The following is a 20948-nucleotide window of genomic DNA, read 5'->3' as shown; positions in this document are numbered from 1 at the left end:
CAACCATATATTAACAGAGAATTGCCAGTGGTTCAGTCTGGAGTCCGAATCGGAACTGGAATGAGATAAATCATTGTTGATGTCAAATGGATCTTGGCTGAAAGCAGAGAATACCAGAAAGATGTTTAACTGTGCTTTATTGACTACGCAGAGGCTTTCTGCTGTGACAAGCTATGGACAAGATTTTGGAGACTAAGTATACTGGAACACTTAATTGTGCTCATGAGGAATCTGTACATAAACCAAGAGGTTCGAACAGAACAAGGGAACATGCTGTGGTTTAAAATTAAGAAAGGTATGCATCAGTGTTGTATCTTTTCACCATACTTGTTCAGTCTGAAGAAAAATGTGACATCAGGATTGGAGGAAGACTCATTAACAACCTGTGTTATACAGATGATTCAACCTTGCTTCCTGAAAGTGAAGAGGACTTAAAATACTTAATGATGAAGATCAAAGGCTAGAGCCTTTGCATCTCATGTAAAGATAACAGAAATCCTTACCACTGGACCTATAAACAACATCCATATTAATGGAGAAAAGATAAAGTTGTCAAAGCATTCATTTTGTTTGGATCAACCATCAACACTTATGGAAGCAGCAGTCAAGAAATCAAGCAATGTATTGCACTGGGCTAATGTGCTGTACAAGACCTCTTTAAAGTGTTGAAGAATAAAAAAATCAGTTTGAGAACTAAGGTGCACCTGACCCAAGCCATATTTTCAGTAACCTTATATGCATGTTGAACAGTGAATAAGAAAACTGTAGAAGAATTGATGCATTTGAGTTATGGTGTTGGAGGAGGCGAATATTAAATTTACCAAGGACTGCCAAAAGAACAAATCCATCTGTTGGAAGACATACAGCTGGAATGCTCATTAGAAGCCAGGATGGCTAGAGTTCGTTTCTCATACTTCACATAGATTATCAGGAGGCAGCAGTCCCTATAGAGAGAAGGATATCCTGTGTGGTAAAGTGGAGGATTGGAGAAAGGAAGCTCCCCAACGAGATGGATTGGCACAGTGGCAGCAGCAGTGGACTCAAATATAGCAGTGATTGTGCGTTTGGCGCAGAACTGGTCAGTGCTTCTTTTTGTACATCGGGGTCATTATAAGTCGGTACTGACTCGATGCCACCTAACAAGAACAGCAACAAGGAATTGGAACAATGGCAGCAACACATGTGGTTGGCCAATATGTGGCTCTACCATTTACTCCTATGTTTCTCAGTCAGGGACTCTGCCTATTCCCGTTTCCCACCCATTAAATTATTGGTCCTACTGTGACTCTGTTGGATAATTACTGGACTACTAACCACAGGTTGTCAGTTCAAAACCACCAGCCACTCTTTGGATACCCTATATAGGGTCGCTATGCTTTGGAACTGGCTTGATGGCACTTAACAACAACAAGAAATGATTAGAGTTGGATGGACTCTTGTGGAAGAGATCTACTTCATTCCTTTTTCTGGAGCGATGTAGACCAAGTGCAAAGTTTTCTAGAGAATAAAATACACTAAAGATGTTAAAAATTACAAAACTATTAGCCAGAAAATAATCAGCCTAGTCCTTAAAATACATTTTAAGGATTTATTTTTTGGCATCTTGTGTCTTAATATTTAACTTGATTTATTGAAATATTAAATAAATATTTAACATGATTTATTGAAAAGCAAATAACTGTACACGTGCTTTCTCTATAAATATATAATCTGTACTGATATAACTGCCTATCCAATCTTACCTATATATAGTACAGATTAAGTGTATAGTAAGGAGATTTAGTGTATAGGGCTTGGGAAATTTAATCACAGCACTCAGGGTGAGCTGGAGTTCATTTTTTTGTGGAACATTCTTGATTCTTACGAGTTTTATATTATGGAAACATTGTGTGTATTACAGCCTAGCAGTTTGGTTGACTAGGCACAGAATTTGTGTGCATTTGCAATTTTTAATTACTGAAGTTGCTTTTTCCTCTTATAACTAAAAACAGATAAAGTTCACAGTTAATTTACACAAAGGACTTGGCTTTGGGTTTTTTGTTTTTTTTAATGTTTTATTGTGAATTATGTGGTAGTTTACATGGGAGAACATTATCTCCACGTCATCATCTCTGCCCCCATCTCTGGCGTCATTGTTTCTCTGGGTAGGGTCCCACACTCCGCTCTTCTCTCTTGAGGGTCCCTGGGACCTCCACTCCTGGACTGCAAAGTCAACCACTCCCATCCTTTTGCTACAAAATGTTTACCTTTACGTTTCCAACCCTCACAGTCAGTCCTGATAGCAATTATTCACTATTGTGCCACATGAGTGCTCTTTAGAACAGAACCAGTAATAGCTGATTGTGAAGCTTAGCCAAATGGGTCCTTAGAAATATGATAAAAATGAATGGGTTACAATTTTATTCTGACATCTACATACTTAGAAGAAATTGTTATTTTGTGACTGTTAAAGTTATGTAATTTAAAAACTCTTGCTTCTAGTTAAAACAATCACAATATTAAGAGCAAAATAAATATTTAAATATTAAACAAATACCTAAAGTGCTTACAAAAAAAAAAGAATGTGTCAGTTAAGAGATTTGCAGCAGATTCCTAAAAGAAGAAAATGAGATGATTTAAATTGTTTGCCAAAAGTTTATCAAAAAGAAACTTACTGGTATTGAGAAATGTACTGCATGATATATGCTAAAAAGCACAAAATCTGAAATTAGTAAAAAATAAATCTGAATCTGACAGCTGTCTTCAAGCTATTAGATATTATAGAAGCCATAGCAACTTATGTTGTACAATATTTTCATCTTTTAAATTAAGGGTTAGATTCAAAGTTTTTAAATTTCTATAAAGTATAACTATAATTAAAACAAAATATACATAAATGTGATGTGTGTACTTTGGGATTACACAGTTATAAAATTGATGATGTTTTGCTAGTGTATTATAGTCATCAAGTATGTAGCATAATAACTGATAATAGTAAAAATCATAGTATTTCAAGAATTAAGAAGTATTAATCAGAACTATTAAGAAAAATTATACATTGCTAAAAAATTTGGTATACATTTATTTTACTGTTGTCTTGAATGTTTCTTTTTTTCACTTAGTTTTTACATGAAAGCATCCATGATGAAGTTGTAGATAAACTAAAAAAGGCCTATGCACAGATCCGTGTCGGGAACCCTTGGGACTGTGAGTATCTGGTTTGGTTAACAAAGGTTTTCCCTCTGATAATTGATGTTATTAGTGTTTCTCATCTTCTAAGGTGGTTTTTTTTTGTGTGTGTGTGGTATGTGTGTGTGTTCTATCTTGGGCATTGTCAATGATACATTTTATGCTCCTAGGTAGGAACCTGAGTACTTGATGTGAGCTAGTGATTAGAAGTTGGGTGTCTTATCCACAACTGTTGTATAGATGGGCCAAGAGTTGACTAGGTTTTCTGTCTTCCCTGCCTCATCTGGTGAAAAATATTGAAAGTACCATGGGCTACCAGAAGAATCAACAAATGTATCTTGGAAGAAGTACAACCAGATGTTCCTTGAATGCTGGGATGGTGATACTTCATTCTCATACTTTGGACATGTTGTTAGGGGAACCGGTTCTTGGAGAAGGATATCATACTTGGAAAAGTGGGACGGCCAGTGCAAAAGAGGAAGACCTTAAGCAGATGGAGTGACACAGTAGCATTAGCAATGGGCTCAGACATAATTGTGAAGATGACACATTCTGTGTAGGTCACGCTTAGGGTTGCTAAGAGTCGAAACTGACTCGATGATACCTAACCACAACATTACCCTCATCTAAACCACTGTGAGAAGCTGCAAGAATCCCCTAACTGCCTTTTTTTTTTTTTTTAGTTTTTATTATGAATTGAATGATAGTTTACATGGGAGGAGAACATCAGCTTTACATTCATCCTATCATAATTAGTTTCATTGTTGTGATTACAATCCACTCCATTCAAGAGCATTTGTTTCCAATCCCTGTTTTTTTGGATGTACACAGAAGCACTCAGGAATATATAACCATTCAAACAACCAACAAGTATACCCTGCATATCAGTCCCCCTGACCACCAGCACACAGTCCCTCTACCTCCTTGAGTCTAGAGTCCTCAGCCGCTCTGTCTTTCCACGTCTCCATCTCTCCACGTCATCGTCTTTGCATCCATCTCTGGCATCACTGCTTCTCCGGATAGGGTCCTGCACTCCGCTCTTCTCTCCTAACTGACATTTTTGCTTCCATTTTTACTATCAGTAATAACTAAAGTGATTTTCATAGATGTAATTGACTCTGTGGGTTAATGTGCTGGACTGCAAAATCAATGTGAACCATATCGTCAGTGGTTCAAGTTCACCATCTGCTCCTTGGAAACCCTAACAGGGTCGTTTTGGGTCGGAACTGACTCAGTGGCAATTCGATAATTCAGTTTCCTGCTTACCCCACATCAGTGCCTTCTTAGTGTTCTGAGACTAAAACCGAATTCTTCTGATTCCTTTTTTAGTAGGCTCACATTCTTTCCTAACCTGACCTCTGCCTCCTAACCTGTGTACCTTCTGCCCACCTTGTGTGCCATTTGTCCCTTACTCACCACTTTTGACCTTCTGTTAGTGCTCCAGACCTTCCAGTCCCTGTCCTGTTGCTCCCTTTCGTGAAGAAAGCTCTTTACTCAGCTCTTATTGTTTGTTGTTGTTAAGTGCTGTCGAGTCAGTACCGACTCATAGTGACCCTGTATTGGGTTTCCAAGGAGCAGTTGGTGAGCTTGAACTGCTGACTTTGTGGTTCAAACCAATCTTGCAGTCCAGCGCAGCTCTCCACAAAAATTTCATCTTCTCATAGATACCTATCTTGTTCTGTCTTCTTCCACTACCCCTTTGCTCTAATGTAATGCTGTAGTTCCTGGCAGCCTTAACTCAGGGCAACATCACTCTACCCCATTAATTGTATACCAACTGCTGAGACTCAAAAGTTCTTGAGAATGGTCACATTGGTCATGATTAAACTGATTCTATATTTTTAATCAATAGCCAATCATTTATATCAGGTGGAAAACAGATTTGATCCACCACCTGTCTCTGTAAGTAAAATTTATTGGAACATAATCAAGCCCATTCATTACTGCATATTGTTTACGACTGCTTTGGCACTGCAATGGCAGAAGTGAATTGGAGCAGAAACCACAGAAGGCACACAAAGCCTAAAATACTGTTTGTCCTGTAACACAGAAAGGTTCCTGACTCCTGACCTACACTGAGAGAGGCTATATGTTTTCTTGTTTTCATTTTAGTTTTTTATTGTGGATTGAGTGAAGGCTTACGTATAAGATTAACAGCTTTATATTAAACAAATTACTCACTTTGTTTCATCTCAATGAGTATAGTACCCTCCCTGTAACAACATTTACTCCCCGTTTATATCATGTAAACAAAGTAAAAATATTTGATGGACACATATAAAACAAAAAATGCATATTCATTTAAATGTCCAAAGGGCACATTCTGCAAGCTGGCCTCCTGCCTGCAGGCATACAGCCTTACTCAGCCTAGAGCCCTCAGCTGCTCTGTCTCTCCATGCCATCACCTCTGCTGTTGTCACTTTTCCAGGTAGGATCTCAATGCTCCACGCATGCGCTTCCTATTGATGGTCCTGGGATCGTCTGTTCCTGAAATGAAAGCTTAACTACTGTCCCCGTTTAGTTACACATTTTCTACAATTAACAATTGTGACATTTACAATTAATCCTGATAACAATTACTCACAATTGAATCATAAAATCCATTCACTGTCATCCCCAATCCTTTTTTACCAGATCCATCGGGAAAAGAGGAAAGCTATTCATTGGGGATTCTATTTTACCTTCCTTACCTTCCTCGTTCTGAAATTAAGCACAGTCATACAAGCTTGTAAGCCAGCCACTTTGTGCCTTTATAGTGTCCCCATTTATTATTTTTTTGAAAGCTTTTATTGTGTATTGAATGAGTGAAGGCTTACAGGACAAATCATTTTTACATTCAGCAGATTATTGTAATGATTACAGCACCCTCCATGCACCTTTCTTCTACTTGTGGTTAAGTGACATCAAGTCGGTTCCAATCCATAGTGACTCTCTTATAGGGTTTCTGAGGAGTGCCTGGTGAGCCTGAACTGCCGACCTTGCAGATCAAACCAACTGCAAAGTCCAGTGCGTTAACCCACAGTGCCACACCAGGACTCCCCATGCACGCTTAGGCAACAGTATGTATCTCTAATACCTTTTTTGGTGTACATATACCCCGTTGTAAATATATATTTGTTTAAATGTCAAAGGGACACATTTTGTAAGCCAGCCTCTTGTCTGTAGTCACACTGTTTTTGTTAGTCCATGGGCCTATAGTCCACCGCTGCTTTGTCTCTATGCCATTGCCTCTGCCTCCATCTCTGTTGTTGCCTCTTTTCTGGTCAGGATCTCCTGCGCCTCTCATGTTCTTCCCTCTTGATGGTCCTAGGGTCCCCTGTTCCTGAGATGACAGATTAACTGCTCCCCCTTTTAGTCACACCTTATCTACATTTACAAGGAGCTCTGGTAGCGTAGTGGTTATGAATTGGGCTGTGAACCTTAAGGTCAGCGGTTCGAAACTACCAGCTGCTCTGTGGGAGAAAGATGAGGCTTTCTCCTCCCGTAAAGATTTACACCCTCAGAAACCCTGTACAGGGTCGCTATGAGTTGGCTCCGACTCCACGGCACATAACAATAACAACAACATCTACATTTACAGTTGTGACAATTGACATTAGACCTGAAAACAATTAGTCCCAATTGTATCATAAAGTCTTATCCCCCTCATTATCAGACCCAGCTGGACAGGGAGGAAATTGTTCAGTTGAGTTTCTGTCTTACTCTCTGCATTCTGGCACTAAGCATCTTCATGAAAGCTTGTAAGCCAGCCACTTTGTGCCTTTGTAGCTCTCCAGTTTTGATAGCCAAAGTCTGAGTTGCCCATCCCTGTCAGCCCAGTCAGTGTATTGAGGAAACATGCTTTATCCTTGGTATGGAGAATTCTTCCTTATTTGTTTGGAATTTTGGGAGGCCTCATCCATAATCTGTACAGGGTCGCTATGGGTCGGAACCGACTCGACGGCACTTAACAACAACAACAACAACATCCATAATCAAGGGCCTGATTGACAAGGTTGTAGCAATTTACACTCGCTCCCTGTATCATACTTCTTCATCTTCGTCTGGTCGAATTCTGGTCGGCAAGCCATTCATGCTATGTTCTATTGGTTGGTTCACTGGAAAAGCTTCTATGATAATAAAATGATGCAATTTGGGGCAAAATGAAGAGTATTCTTTTTCTTTTTCCAGCTAATGTTCTCTATGGGCCACTCCACACAAAACAGGCAGTGAACATGTTCCTTGGGGCAGTGGAAGAAGCAAAGAAAGAAGGTGGCACTGTAGTCTATGGTGGCAAGGTAATGGAAACTGTCTGAGATCAGTAGTCACAGCTTTTTTACTTGCTTTCTATGAGGCACAAGCAGGGATTTTGCATCCTCCCTATTCTCCTGTAATGATGAAATATGTGTGTGAATGAAAAAATGATACCATAAAACACATGGAACATTTCTGGAAGAACACACAAGAAACTCTTAACCAATGGCTGCTTTTGTACTCAGAGCAATTATAACCCATATTTATTGGTTGTTTTAAAAAGTCAGTTAACCTAGGGAATCATAAAAAAGTTAGATATCATAGACATTTTAATTTAACACATGTAATTACATTGCTGTGGGGCCAAAATGTTTTCTTCACAAATGATTGAAATAAAAAAATTATTACATTAGATATACATATCATTTATTACCTATAATTTATAATTGTATTTTACTTTCTTTAAAATTCATTAAGAACTGAGTCTCTTGCAAAGCAATCTGAAAGCAAAATCTTTCTGGACTTTTGATATTTTTTACCTCTCTTCAGTCTTACTGTTGATACTGCTGAGTATAATTGGATAACTTGTACAGTTCTCTGTATGTGTGCTTAAAAAAAAAAAAAAAATTCAGTTATATTGAGATTTTCTAGCGCAATTTAATCTTTATTGGAATCATTCTTTTTTGTTGTTGTTTTGTATAATATTTAAGTTGCATAATGCAGTATGGCATCACAATAACAAATACAGCAAGCAAGGATTGATAGGAAACACAGTTGTCTTTTGATCAACATATAGCTTAAAGGGTCAGAATAAAATTACAGAGACACTACAGAGTTGACCTTCCCCCAGTGCAGCCTTCTGTAGGCATCAGACTATTTTGTAGGAGGAAAGGTGAGCATTAATTAATGGAGAGAAACTAGTAATTTGGTTACATGGAGATTGTTAAGAGAGTTATACCTTTTTAGATTTTTAAAAAACATTTTTATATAATAGTATACCTATATATCTACTTTAAAATGCCATAAATTTAAAAACATAACACTGCTTGCCACCTCAAGAAGCTCTGGTAACCTAGTGGGCTACGAGTTGTGCTACTAATTGCAAGGTCAGCAGTTCAAATCTACCAACCGCTCCTTGGGAGAAAGATGAGGCTTTCTGTTCCCGTAAAGATTTACAGCTTTAAAAACCCTATAGAGGGTTGCTCTGAGTTGGAACCGACTCTACAGCACATTACAACCACAACCACTTATCACCATACTGTTTCAACCTAAGTCAGTCATAACACTGTATACCCTCCATTGCTGAGTTCTCCTGTTTTTAATCTTGACCAACTCGGAACCATCAAAGGAAATGGTAATTTTCATTCTTTCTGGGAGATTTAAGAACATTCTTTTTTTTCAAAGATTTTATGGTAAAAAAATCCACACAATCATTGCAGATCAAGTCACAGCAGAGTCTTTATTCCTTCTTTTTGCCAGCACCAACATTGGCCTTTGTAGTCCCCCTGACTTTCTTTACCTGTTTTTGCGTTCCTTGTACTGTTTTCTCAAGGTCTTTCCTTTTCATACAGACCATGTCTTGCAAATCTGCATTGGGGTTCACTTTTCTTTGCATAATCCATGGAATCATAAATCATGTTGAAGGGCAGTAGTCTTGCCCCACCACAAAATGTGTTCTGAATCCAAACACAAAGGTGACATCTGGTGTTGTCTTATACATTTTGACAAGCTTTTCCTGGATTTCTGTCTTAGGTACTGTTGCCTTCCCAGGGGTGATGGATATCAATGATCATTTGTTTCTGCTGAAGTAGTTGGTTGGTCATGAACTTCCTGCTCCGGATAGTTACTATGTCATTCATAATGGTGGCAGATGCTCAGCAGCTGGGAAAGAAAGAGTGGGAAGTTATTTTTGAGAAATAATTTACTTAGTAAAATTGTTAATAATTCTCACATTAAGTATGTACAAAGATTGTGTTTTCTAGGCTTTAATACTAGAAAACAAGGTGTTTCAGTTCTTTTTAATTTCTCTACGAAAGGTTATGGATCGCCCTGGAAATTATGTGGAACCAACGATTGTGACGGGTCTTGCCCATAATGCATCCATTGCACATACAGAGACTTTTGCTCCGATTCTTTATGTGTTTAAATTCAAGGTAACAGTTGGTTTGCTAGTCTCATGTTGAAGCAAATGAAAAGGCCAGAGTAAAGTGAAGGCATATTACATTTCACTCAGTTTTTAGGGAGATTTTTGAGGATCAGTCTGATTAGTCAGTACTTGAAGGTTAAGGATAAAATTTGATGAGATGAGCACTTTAAAACTGTGAAGTGTGTTAATCGAGTTGCCCAGAAAACCAAGACTGGTAAGATTGATACTGCATTTATTCAGAATCTTACCCTCCCTCTGAGCCGTGTGGGTCTTAAAGACAGCTGGAGAGTTGGTTAGCCTGCTGTTCTGTAATAGCAGACAAAACTGTGGCACAATCTGATGACCTATATAGTTATATTCTGTGACTGAGGACGGACTATGCAAATTTTAACAGATTAGCAGATATTGATAGCTAGAGGGGTGAAGAGGCAAGGCTGGTCTTGCCAACAAATATATGTATGTAGGATTTGGTTTTTTGAGACTTCAGAATTTAAATGTACCATTATTAACATTTGAAGAATAATCAGAATTACCCATGTTGCAACTGTGAACATGGTTGCATTTCTTTATATCTTGCTTTGAGTTTTCACATACAGTGACTGTTGTTGTTGTTGTTAAGTTTAGTCAAATCAATTCCGACCCATAATGACCCTGTATAGGGTTTCTGAAGTGCTGGTGAGCTTGAATTGCTGACTTTGCAGTTCAAATGGCTTTGCAGTCAGACGCATTAACCCACAGTGCCACAAGTGACTATAGGGAATAGTAATTTCATGTTTTGTAATGTGTATATGTTACTCTATATTTGTTTGTTTGTGAGTATACAACTTGGGGAAAGTTTAAAAAAATCTGAACAGGTTAAATATTTTCCTTAAGGATCCTATGTCTTCTTGCTTGGTTTATTCCTTCTTTTTGGTAGAGAATGTCCTCAGTTGCCTTATTTGTAACATTGAGAGAAGGTAGAACTGTCTCATAGAGTAAAGATTGAATAAGTATATGCATGAATGCATGAAAAAAACTCTTAAATCAGTGATGTCTATCGGTATAATGTATTAGCAGTTAAATAGCTAAGGGAATATGGAAGACTACTGATCTTTGTTTTTCAGTAAAGTACAATTAGAGGGAGGTGTCACAAAACACTGTAAGAGAGACATAATAAAATAGGAACTTTTTGGATCTTTGTGCACGAAAATTATTCTGGTATATGCATGAAATTAATTTAATATCTGAGCTTTGACCTGAATAATGTATAATCTAACAACTTCTAATATCCTTTTAGAATGAAGAAGAGGTCTTTGCATGGAATAATGAAGTAAAACAGGGGCTTTCAAGTAGCATTTTTACCAAGGATTTGGGAAGAATCTTCCGCTGGCTTGGGTATATCTTGATTTATTGCTTTTGAAATTTTGTGTAGATCAGATTTGCATGGTGAATGGACTTTGAAAAAGAAGAGGAAACTCTCAGAGTTGAAAATGCATGTTTGGCATTGGTAGTCTTAGAGTTTTTGTTTGTTTGGGTTCTTTGTTTTGTTTTTAATTTCTCATATGTTACTCTGATTATGCCTTCCTTTTTTACACACAGCCCTAAGGGATCAGACTGTGGCATCGTAAATGTCAATATTCCAACAAGTGGGGCCGAAATTGGAGGTGCATTTGGTATGTATAAAATTGTTTTTTTTTTTTTTTTTCCATGTTGAGAGGAAATGCAGTAGCAATGTGGGAAAAAGTTTGACCACAAAACTGAAACACAATTTGTATTCTGAAATAATAATTCTGTCTAATCTAAGTGCCTGAGAGCTGTTATTCCATAGTCAGAGTTATTGCCCAGGGCACTGCATTCTCTTCAGGTGCAGCATTTGTCAGAACTGGGGTCCCTTTACATGGGGTGTATGCACCCCTGAAATTGTAACATCTGCTTTCTGGCGAGAGTGTCCAAGACTCAAAACAGATTAAGAACTCCTGCTTTCAAGCCAGAAAATTTCTCACAAAATATTCTGAGTTTTATTTGCAAAGTAATAAATGATAAACTATCTTCACAAGTCCTGGTGTGGTGCTGTAGGATAAACACTAGACCACAAGGCCGGGGGTTCAAACTCACTAGTCGCTCCTCGGAAACCACAGGGTTACTATGAATCGGAATGGACTCCACATGGCACTTAACAAAACAAAAACTTCACTAATGAGAATGCTAACTTTATTTTCTGTGGGCCCTGCTTCTGTTTTTCCTTAATAAGCCTTAGACTTTTTAATGGTTAAATTTAGCTGTGGTAGTGTAGTGAGTTACTCATTGGGCTGTCAAGGTCAGCAGTTCGAATCTACATGCCGTTGCATGCTAGAAAGATGAGACTTTCTGTTCCCTTAAAGATTTACAGCCTTGTAACCCTCTACAGGGTTGCTATGAGTCGAAAGTGACTTGATGACATGTAGCAGCAGCAGCAGCAGCAGCAAATTTAGCGATACCTTGAAAATCAAAAAACCTTCCCAACAATGTTTTACATATTGGAAGTTATGTATTGGAAATGGATAATGGTGACAGTTGCACAGCTTGATGAAAGTAATTAATGCAGCTGAATTGTATGTGTAAAAAATGATGAGATTGCAGTTTTTTATATGCACAATAAAAATAAATAAGTTACAAAATGATCCAAGGTATAGTAATACCAGCATTTTTGGGGGGAGTGGTATAGAAGCAAAACAAACATGCATTTAATACATCTAAAAATTAAATAATTTGAAGTCTTTCTTAATGTATTTTTAGATCGAACACTACAATTACAACTCAGTATGTTGAGCATGAATAACGTCTCCTGTTTCATTTCCACCTTCTCTGCTGCCCTCCACTGTGTAGTCACCTGAATGCATGCATATCTCTGCTGCTCCCCTAAAGTCTTTCATCCCTGTTTCCAGTTGCTGCCTGTTTTTTTCCACTTGACTAATCTTCATTTAAACTTACAAAATTAATTTTATTTTTAAAGGTGGGTCTCTGTGTGTGTGTGTATAAAATTGTTTCTATGAAAACAGTTATCTACCCACACTTTCCTCCTCTTTTCTTAGAAGCAACTACTTTCTGACTCTTCTTGCTAAAAGAAAAAGTAATTAAAAAAAAAACAAAACAACTTTATTGTGAATTGAGTGAAAATTAACAGCAACATCATTAGTTTTATCCTCAACCAGTTATCCTGCTTTCACCCTGTAGCTTTCTGTTTACATCTAATTTTCAAAAATCAACAAATCAAAAATATTTGATGTATCAACCCAGTGCACTAAGGAAACAAGCTTGATCATTGATATGAAGAATCCTTCCATTTCAGTTGGAGTTTTGAGTAACTACATAAGTAATGGTCCAGTTCATCAAATTGTAGCAATTTACAGTTACTCACAGCATCAAGCATCTTTATCTTCATCTGCTTGAATTCTGGTCTGCTAGCCATCCAAGCTACGTCAATTGGATACTAGTTGCAAGTTTGGGAGTTCACACGTGCCTCCCCATACTTCAGAACACCTGGCGTCTTCACTGTCAGCCTTAATCCTCAGGGGCTAGGTCAGTGCCAGTGGGCTCCAGAGTTCACACAGCAACCTAAACTTCAGATCAGCCAGCCCTTCCTCTTTTCTCTCTCATCTCAAGGTCTATGGAACATAGACAAACTCAGTCCATATCTTCATTGCTGCATTTCTTGTAGTTTCACTCAAAAGTAGACCAGGGTGATCACCAGGGAGCGTGCTAGACTACTTGTGGTTTCCCTTCAACTTTCAGTCTTGGAAGAGGTTTTTCCAAGAAAAACTAATTTTACTTTACTATTCAAAATACTACGGAGCTCTGGTGTGGTGCTGTGGGTTAATGTGCCAGACTGCAAAGCCATTTGAATTGCAAGGTTAGCAGTTCAAGCATACCACCTGCTCCTCGGAAACCCTACACAGGGTTGCTGTGGGTTGGGATTGACTGAACGGCACTTAACAACGACAACAACACTTCAAAATACTATATTTTAATTGCTATCTTTTATATGACAATTTTAGAAATTACTTGTTGACCTTCTGTTATTAATCTTAACCTTTTCTATATCTTCTAATGTATTATCACAAGTTTTGGTCAATTGGTTAGCACTTAATTTATTATAATTATGTAATTATTAATCTTAGTGAAGTCATGTAGTTGTCAGTGATTGGTTTTTTTGCAGAACTGTTTTTTACACTTTAAGTTAAAGTTTTCGTTTGCTTAATTTTCTGTGTATTGTTGTGTTGTTTGAACCTTCCAATGGCCACTGAATCTTATTTCCTCCAGTGTCTAACCAATCTGGTAATGTTGTCAGTCCTCTTTACTCTTGTGGTGTTCTCTGCCCTCCTGTTCTGATCTCGACTTGTTGCTGTTCCGGCTTGCACCACAGCTCTTAACCCTGCAATCTCCCTTTGCCATCGCTGTAGGAATTTCATTTGTTCTTTTCTACATTGGCTCCACTGTATTCTAGATCTCATTTCTTTCTTGACTGACTCCATTTTGGTGGAGTACATCCTTTAGTGGCATACTGAAAGAGAGTGCATAGAAGATAAATGTACATTTTTTGAAAATACAATTCAGAATTTGTGTTTATAAAAATGTCTTTATACTGCATGTCTTAGTTTTCTAGTGCTGCTGTAAATTAAATACCACAAATGGGTGATTTTTAAGGAACAGATTTATTTCCTCACATTTTCTTATTGTTTTTAAGTGCACTGAGTTGATTCTGACTCATAGTCATCCTGTATAGGGTATCCGAGGAGAGGCAGGCTGGTGGGTTTGAATTGCCAGTTTTGTGGTTAACTGTCTAGTGCTTTGAGAACAGTACCACACAAGGACTTCTCACAGCTTAGTAGGTGCAAAAACAGCAGAGAGGCCATGTCTGACTTTCTCTGGCTTCACTAGGGGAATGGAGAATCAAACTCAAAATCAGCCTAAAACTAATTCCTATGAGACAGAGGTCAGACATGCCTCCACCTACAGCCTTCTTTGCCCTCCTATGACCATCCTTCCTACACCATTCTCTGCTCCACATCTGGGTTTGATAATCCATTGTAATGGCCGCACAGAACTCATAACAATATTCACAGTTAATGGGGTTTATTAATGGGGTAGAATTCAGGATCAGAACCAACTCAGGATTCCTTTTCTCTACTGTACTGCAGGCATGCCTTGATGTTGTCTTCTGCCTATCAACCATGTAGCTCCTTGGCCTGTTAACAAAGCTCCTTTAGCTACTCTGTAAATACCCAAAGGGCACGGTCTGCAAGCCAGCCTTCTGCTCATAGGCACTCAGCTTTACTTGGTTTATGGGCTGGAGAAGCCTACAGCTGCTCTGTATCTCCTTACCACTGCCTCTCTTGTCGCTCTGTGCCAGTTAGAGATCTGGCACTCTGCTCTTGGCTTTTTGTTCTTGATGGTCTTTAGATTGTCAGTTCTTGCTTCTGAGATGGCTCTTTTTAAACTAGTAGGATGGCAAAATTAACCAATCCTGGCATTAGAGTCCTTATACCCTATTTGCATGTTCCCGCTTAGTCATTTGGTGGGAGTCAAGTAGACTTTGGGTAGAAAATCCATATCAGGTAAATTCATATTACCACAGGAGCCTTTCTCTCTCTGTCGACTCTGGGAAAAGGTTCTTGTCTACTGTAGCACCTGTAGGCCCAGCATTCCTTGGAGCTCTTCATGTACCCTGGTATCAGTCTTCCCCTGACCTCGGAACTTCACTGTGTAGGGACCCCAGGTCCAAAGGATGCACTCCGCTCCCTGCTCTTCTTTGTTGGTGGTAGGCAGTCCCTTTGACCTCTGCCTACTTCTCTCTCCTTTGTTCTCTTGTACCTAAAAGTTATTGTAGCCCACACCCCAGGGAAACTCGTTTTACATTGGTTCAGGGCTGTGATGAGATTAAAGATGTTGTTGTTGTTAAGTGCTATTGAGTTGGTTCCAACTTGTGGCAACCCTATATGTTTCCAAGGAGCAGCTGGTAAGTTTGAACCACTGACTTTGTGGTTCAAACCAGCCTTATGGTTGAGTGTTTATTCTCTGGCGCCACACCAGGACTCCAAATCTTTATGGAAGTAGAAAGCCTCATCTTTCTCTTGCGGAGCTGCTGGTAGATGAAAACTGCTAACCTTGTGGTTATCAGCCCAGCACCTAACCCCATTTGCTACCAGAGCTCCCACCCTTAGTCCTCTTACTGGTTTATCACGTCAGACCACATCACAGAGGCTCATCACAAAACTGCTGCCTTATCTCTTTACATAACTGCCAACCAAATGAGAAGAATGGTCCAGCCAAGCTTTCATGTTTGGGAGGAATACACTTCTATCCATGACACTACTTTTGCATTAGATTAATAGTATTTTGTTGTTAAGTGCTGTCAAGTCGGTTCTAACCCATAGTGACCCTGTATAGGGTTTCTGAAGAGTGGCTGGTGAGCTTGAACCACTGACCCTGCAGTTCAAACCAACCTGCAGTCCAGCACATTAACCCACAGTGCCACACCAAGACTCTGATTAATAGTATGGTTGGTATAAAATTCCAGGGCTCTGAGACCATGCCCAGGTGGTTTGGTGATTTGCGAGGAGAACTGATGGGTCTCAGCATACAGTTGTACTCATGACTATGACTTATCATAGTAAAGAGCTACAAAGCAAAACCAGTGAAGGAAATCTAGGGCAAAATCTGGAGGAATCCAGGTGCCAAGCTTTCAAGAGTCCTCTCCCAGTGGAGTCACACAAGATTGTTTAATTCCTGTAGCAGTAGATTGTGACAAGTGTGAAATGTTGTCTAGCAGGGAAACCATTAAAGACTCAGTTCCAACAGTTTATTGGAGCTGGCCAGTGTAGCTTTCCACTTCTCTCTTGCACGTACGTACCAAGTTGCCAGACTCCCTGAAGAAAAACCGGTGTTGAGCACAAACTACATTATTTGTGTAAAAACAGCTGAGGCACAGTGAGCCCCCCTTATTATTTAGGAAGCTTTATTACTAGTGTAAATAGCCATTTACAGTTAAGTTCCTAAAAGCTACTCTTATTTCCCAAGGAACTCTGGCAGTGTAGTGGTTATGGATCGGGCTGCTAATCTCATCGTCAGCAGTTCGAAACTACCAGCAGTTCTTTGGAAGAAGATGAGGCTTTCTGCTCCCATAAAGACTTATAGCCTTGGAAACCCTATACAGGCTCGCTGTGAGTCGGAATTGACTTCACAGCACATTAGCACCACCCCCATCATCACTTTTGTTTCTCTGTGATTTCACTTCCCATCTTCCTGTTATACTCTGAAACCCACATTCTCTGTCCTGGAGCTCCCAGTTTATATGAATTTATACCTCTCATAATTTATAAGGAGCTCTGGTAGTATAGTGGTTACGAATTGGGCTGCTAACCTCAAGGTCAGCAGTTTGGAACTACCAGCTGTTCCGCGGGAGAAAGATGAGGTTTTCTGCTCCCGTAAAGATTTACAGCCTCGGAAACCCTGTACAGGGTCGCTATGAGTTGGAACTGACTCCACGGCACACCACACCACCACCCATAATTTATATTCATTCACTTGCTTATGGAGTCCTGATGTGCTGCTGTAGGATAAGCACTGGATTTCAAGGTCAGTTTGAACCGCAAGGTCTGTAGTTCAAACTTACCAGTTGCTCCTTGGAAACCCTATACAGGGTTGCTATGAGGCAGAACTGACACGATGACAACAAAAACACTTGCTTATAAAACACTTTTGTAGTAGATCTTTGTATTTTGCTCTTTGTGAATTCTGGAGCTCGCTAAAACACAGTCCCAGGGAAGGTGCAGGTTTCCATACCTGAAGGATGAAGGTTCTGACCCACCCTGCAAGCACCATGGAAGAATGGGCCAGTGATCTGCTTCTATAAAGATTACAGCTAAGAAAATCCTATGGACCAATTCTACCCTCTAATACATGGGGTCTACTTGAGTCAGATTAAACTTGATGGCAAAGTGTTTTTTGTTCAAGAGGCATTAAAACCAAACAAAACACCCCGAAGCCCATTGTCATTAAGTGAGTCCCAGCTCATACAGCCCTAGAGGACAGAGTCAAACTGCCCTGTAGAGTTTCCAGAGTTTTATGGAAGCAGACTGCCACATCTTTTGCCAATGGGCTGGCTGGTGGATTCCAACCTCTGATCTTTCAGTTATCAGACAAGTGCTTAATCACTATACCACCTCACCTGGATTCCTTTTAAAAAGAATAGTAGAAATTTGTGTAAATTATCCTAATGTCTGGCACATTAGTTACTACTAAGGTGCGTGTGTGTGTTTTGTACTCAACTAGGAGTGTCTTCTTGTATCAGATGCCTTATAAGATTATTCTCATCCATTTTACCCATACCATGGAAGAGTTTTTGCACATCCAATCCTGAGTGAATGTGTATATGTATCACTCATTTCCTCGCCTGGATGAGTCCCTCATGAGGTGTAGCAACACCCTTTACAGAGGACTTGCTCTGGGCTCAGTGAAGCTTTGCAGAGAAGACAACCTGGTCTAAATGTGTACTGGGGAAAATGGGTGTAGTAACTGGTTAGTATATCTGCTTTTAATGTCATTTCATTGATACCAAGAGGGCGGATACCAAGAGGATACGACATGGGAAAGAAGCTTCTTAAAAGATGTGAAATGATTGTGTATTTCTTTAGGAGGCGAGAAGCATACTGGTGGTGGTCGAGAGTCTGGCAGTGATGCCTGGAAACAGTACATGAGAAGATCTACTTGGTAAGCAAAAGCCTTTGGGAAGCAGACTCTTACGCTCGTCTTTGTTGTGTCTTGTCTTCATTCTGTTGCACTTCACTGTATTTTTCTACTCCCAGAGTACCCATTTCTGCCCTTGTCTGACGTCAGCTAGTGCCCAGTGTTGACACCCAGGAGATGGTGGTGGAGGAGAAGGTCTCCTGGGATCAACCAGCCGGAGAAAGTGGAAGGACTGTTCCTTAAATCTTCTCCTTATAGACTTTAGAAACTAAGGAGATGGATAAGGGTGGGGCCTGCAGACCTAGGGGACCTCAACACAACCCTTAAACATCGATTAGCTCCTTCACCTGGCACACACATAGCTGACTAGCCAGGTCTGCTTGTGGAGGGTCCGGAGAGGTTTTGACTAGGAGCTGTTTTCTTTTACTTTTAGTCTGTTTTCCTCCTCCTTTGGTAGAAATAGCTTTTATCCAGTTCCAATAAAACAGAGAATGTGGGGTCAGGCCCATGCAGTGCCATGTTGTGGAAAGAGCACTGAGTGAGGAACCAAGAGACACACACGCTCGTTTTTTTCATGACTTCTCACTAGCTCTGTGACCCCAGGTGCATTTCTCAGCCCTGGGTCTTAATAGCTTTAGCTCCTTTATTTCCGTCAGGGATTTCTGAGGTACGTTTGGCTGTGGCCTGTTATGTTTCAAACACACGTGCCGCCTTTGTCTGCTTCCCAGGCTTTGAAGTCAGATATGCTCCTTTTACTGTTGTTCTGCACTTGCGATTTAGAGGGGCAAATATTCCTGCCTGTGGCCTTTCTGAAACATGTTTAGTGGAAACACTTGCCCTCTCAGATGAAAAGTATCTCAGTTGATAATCTTCTATGCCCCTTCAAGGGACTCTTTTTTGCCTTTTTTTTTTTTTTCTCAATGTTTTTATTGTGAAATTGAGTGATAGTTTACATGGGAGAACATCAGTTTTACACTCGATTTTACACTTATCTTTTCACTGTAATGATTAAAATCTATTCTGTGCATCATCATTCAACAGTATTTGCTTCTTTTCCCTCTGGGTTTTTTTTTTGGGGGGGGCGGGGGGATGCACAAGGTACTCATTTTTGAAAAAGAAATAAAATTTGTCATAACAGCCTATTTAGTAATCTGAGGCTAGTTAATTGGGAAACTTTTATTTTCTCAACTATAGTTTATTTCACCCAAAATGGAAATACCTTTTTCTGATAATTCATTTTAAGAAATATAAAAGGTTACAGTACAGCCTACATATTTTTATGTCTTCCTCAAAGAAAGCTGTGAATAATCTGCAGTCATGGTGTGGCACTGTAGGATAAGCACTGGATTGCTAACCACAAGGTCAGTGTTTCAAACCCACGAGCTGCCTCTTGGAAACCCTATATAGGGTCACTGAGTCAGAACTGACTCGATGCCACTTAAAAACAATAAAACAATAACAACATATGTGTAGTCTGGGTATTTGTTTCTCACCTTCCCTCTTTCTTTTTAAAAATAAAAGGATATGTACAAACATTGTTTTGAATCCTAATTATTTTTTCTTTACCAACTTGCAACTGTAAGAAAATACAGAGAGAGAATTTTTTAATGGAATGGTAATAGTTTGTACATATTATCATTAATTTTGCTTATTTTTTCCCTCTAGTACCATCAACTACAGTAAGGACCTTCCTCTGGCTCAAGGAATCAAGTTTCAGTAAACGTGTTTCAGATTCACAGGCCTTCATGACTTTCAGGCATTCCCACAGCTTGCTCTTCGGAAGAAGACAAAGAAAATTAAGATGTCCCTTGAATAAATGCATCATTTTGAATAATGCACTTGGGTAATCCTTTATGACCCTGAACCCTTGACTAAATCAAGAGACTCATTATTGAAAAATAAACAAAACTTGTCATAAAAGCATATTTTAGTTTAAAAGAAAAAAAAAAAAGGATTGGCTGGATTTTTATATCACTCGTTATTGTCACTTATGCTTGGAAAAGTAGACAGTCAGCAAAAAAGAAGACCCTCAACAAAATGGGTTGCTGTAGTGGCTGAAACAATGACCTCAGATATAGCAGTGATTGTGAGGATGGTGCAAGAATGGGCAGTGTTTCCTTCTGTTGTACATAGTCTCACTATGAAATAGCACCTAACAATAACATTGTTGGTTATGGTTTTTAAAGCGTTTGATCATTTTAGTACATGCCATGGTAGGAATTCGGGAAAGTAAGGAATAAAAGACAGAGAAGACTTTTATTCCTTACTTCTCCCGAGCAAGTAAAGAACTCTTGTGTCAAATGTTGGTTCACGTTACCCTTCTGGCCTATATTCAAAAAGGGTGGGATTGAAATGGAGCTAGCTGTAGCCTTTGTGTTTTTCTGGACCACAATGCAATATTCATGTGGAATGATTTGCTATGTTTAAAGTGACTAAACTTACTCTCCTTAGTTACGGCTTCTCTTGCTCATGGTGACTTGTGTCACCATAGAAGAGATTTACAAGGTAGGTGTAGATTTCACCACTGCTCTAAAACTTGCTACCTGCCTAGAAACTGACCCAGAAACTGCCTGTGCAGATTTCTAATGTACATCTGGCTTTCTTGTGCCTTCTTTAGACCATTTTCTTCCACTGTTAGGTTTCCGCAGTTGCCCTTGGATGTGTTCTCAGAGAAAACCACGAACAGTGCGGCAACATG

General features: G+C 39.3%; 1 protein-coding gene across 2 annotated transcripts in view; it reads left to right on the top strand.

The window, feature by feature from the left end:
- Positions 1 to 20080, top strand: part of ALDH7A1 (aldehyde dehydrogenase 7 family, member A1) — an 88211-nt gene extending 68131 nt beyond the window's left edge. The window contains exons 12-18 of one of the 2 annotated variants that reach the window (XM_006870673.1): positions 3102 to 3186; positions 7339 to 7445; positions 9438 to 9554; positions 10824 to 10921; positions 11126 to 11199; positions 18199 to 18274; positions 19916 to 20080. In XM_006870673.1, coding sequence (XP_006870735.1) covers positions 3102 to 3186; positions 7339 to 7445; positions 9438 to 9554; positions 10824 to 10921; positions 11126 to 11199; positions 18199 to 18274; positions 19916 to 19970 — 612 coding nt within the window. In that variant the 3' untranslated portion in view covers positions 19971 to 20080. The remainder of the gene's footprint in view (positions 1 to 3101; positions 3187 to 7338; positions 7446 to 9437; positions 9555 to 10823; positions 10922 to 11125; positions 11200 to 18198; positions 18275 to 19915) is intronic. The other variant, XM_006870674.1, reaches the window with a different exon arrangement.
- Positions 20081 to 20948: the final 868 nt, after the last annotated feature.

This window comes from Chrysochloris asiatica, unplaced genomic scaffold (assembly GCF_000296735.1).
Source record: "Chrysochloris asiatica unplaced genomic scaffold, ChrAsi1.0 scaffold00147, whole genome shotgun sequence".
NCBI lineage: Eukaryota > Metazoa > Chordata > Mammalia > Afrosoricida > Chrysochloridae > Chrysochloris > Chrysochloris asiatica.
Note: the sequence above shows the minus strand (reverse complement) of the source record. Positions and strands in the feature narration are given on the sequence as shown.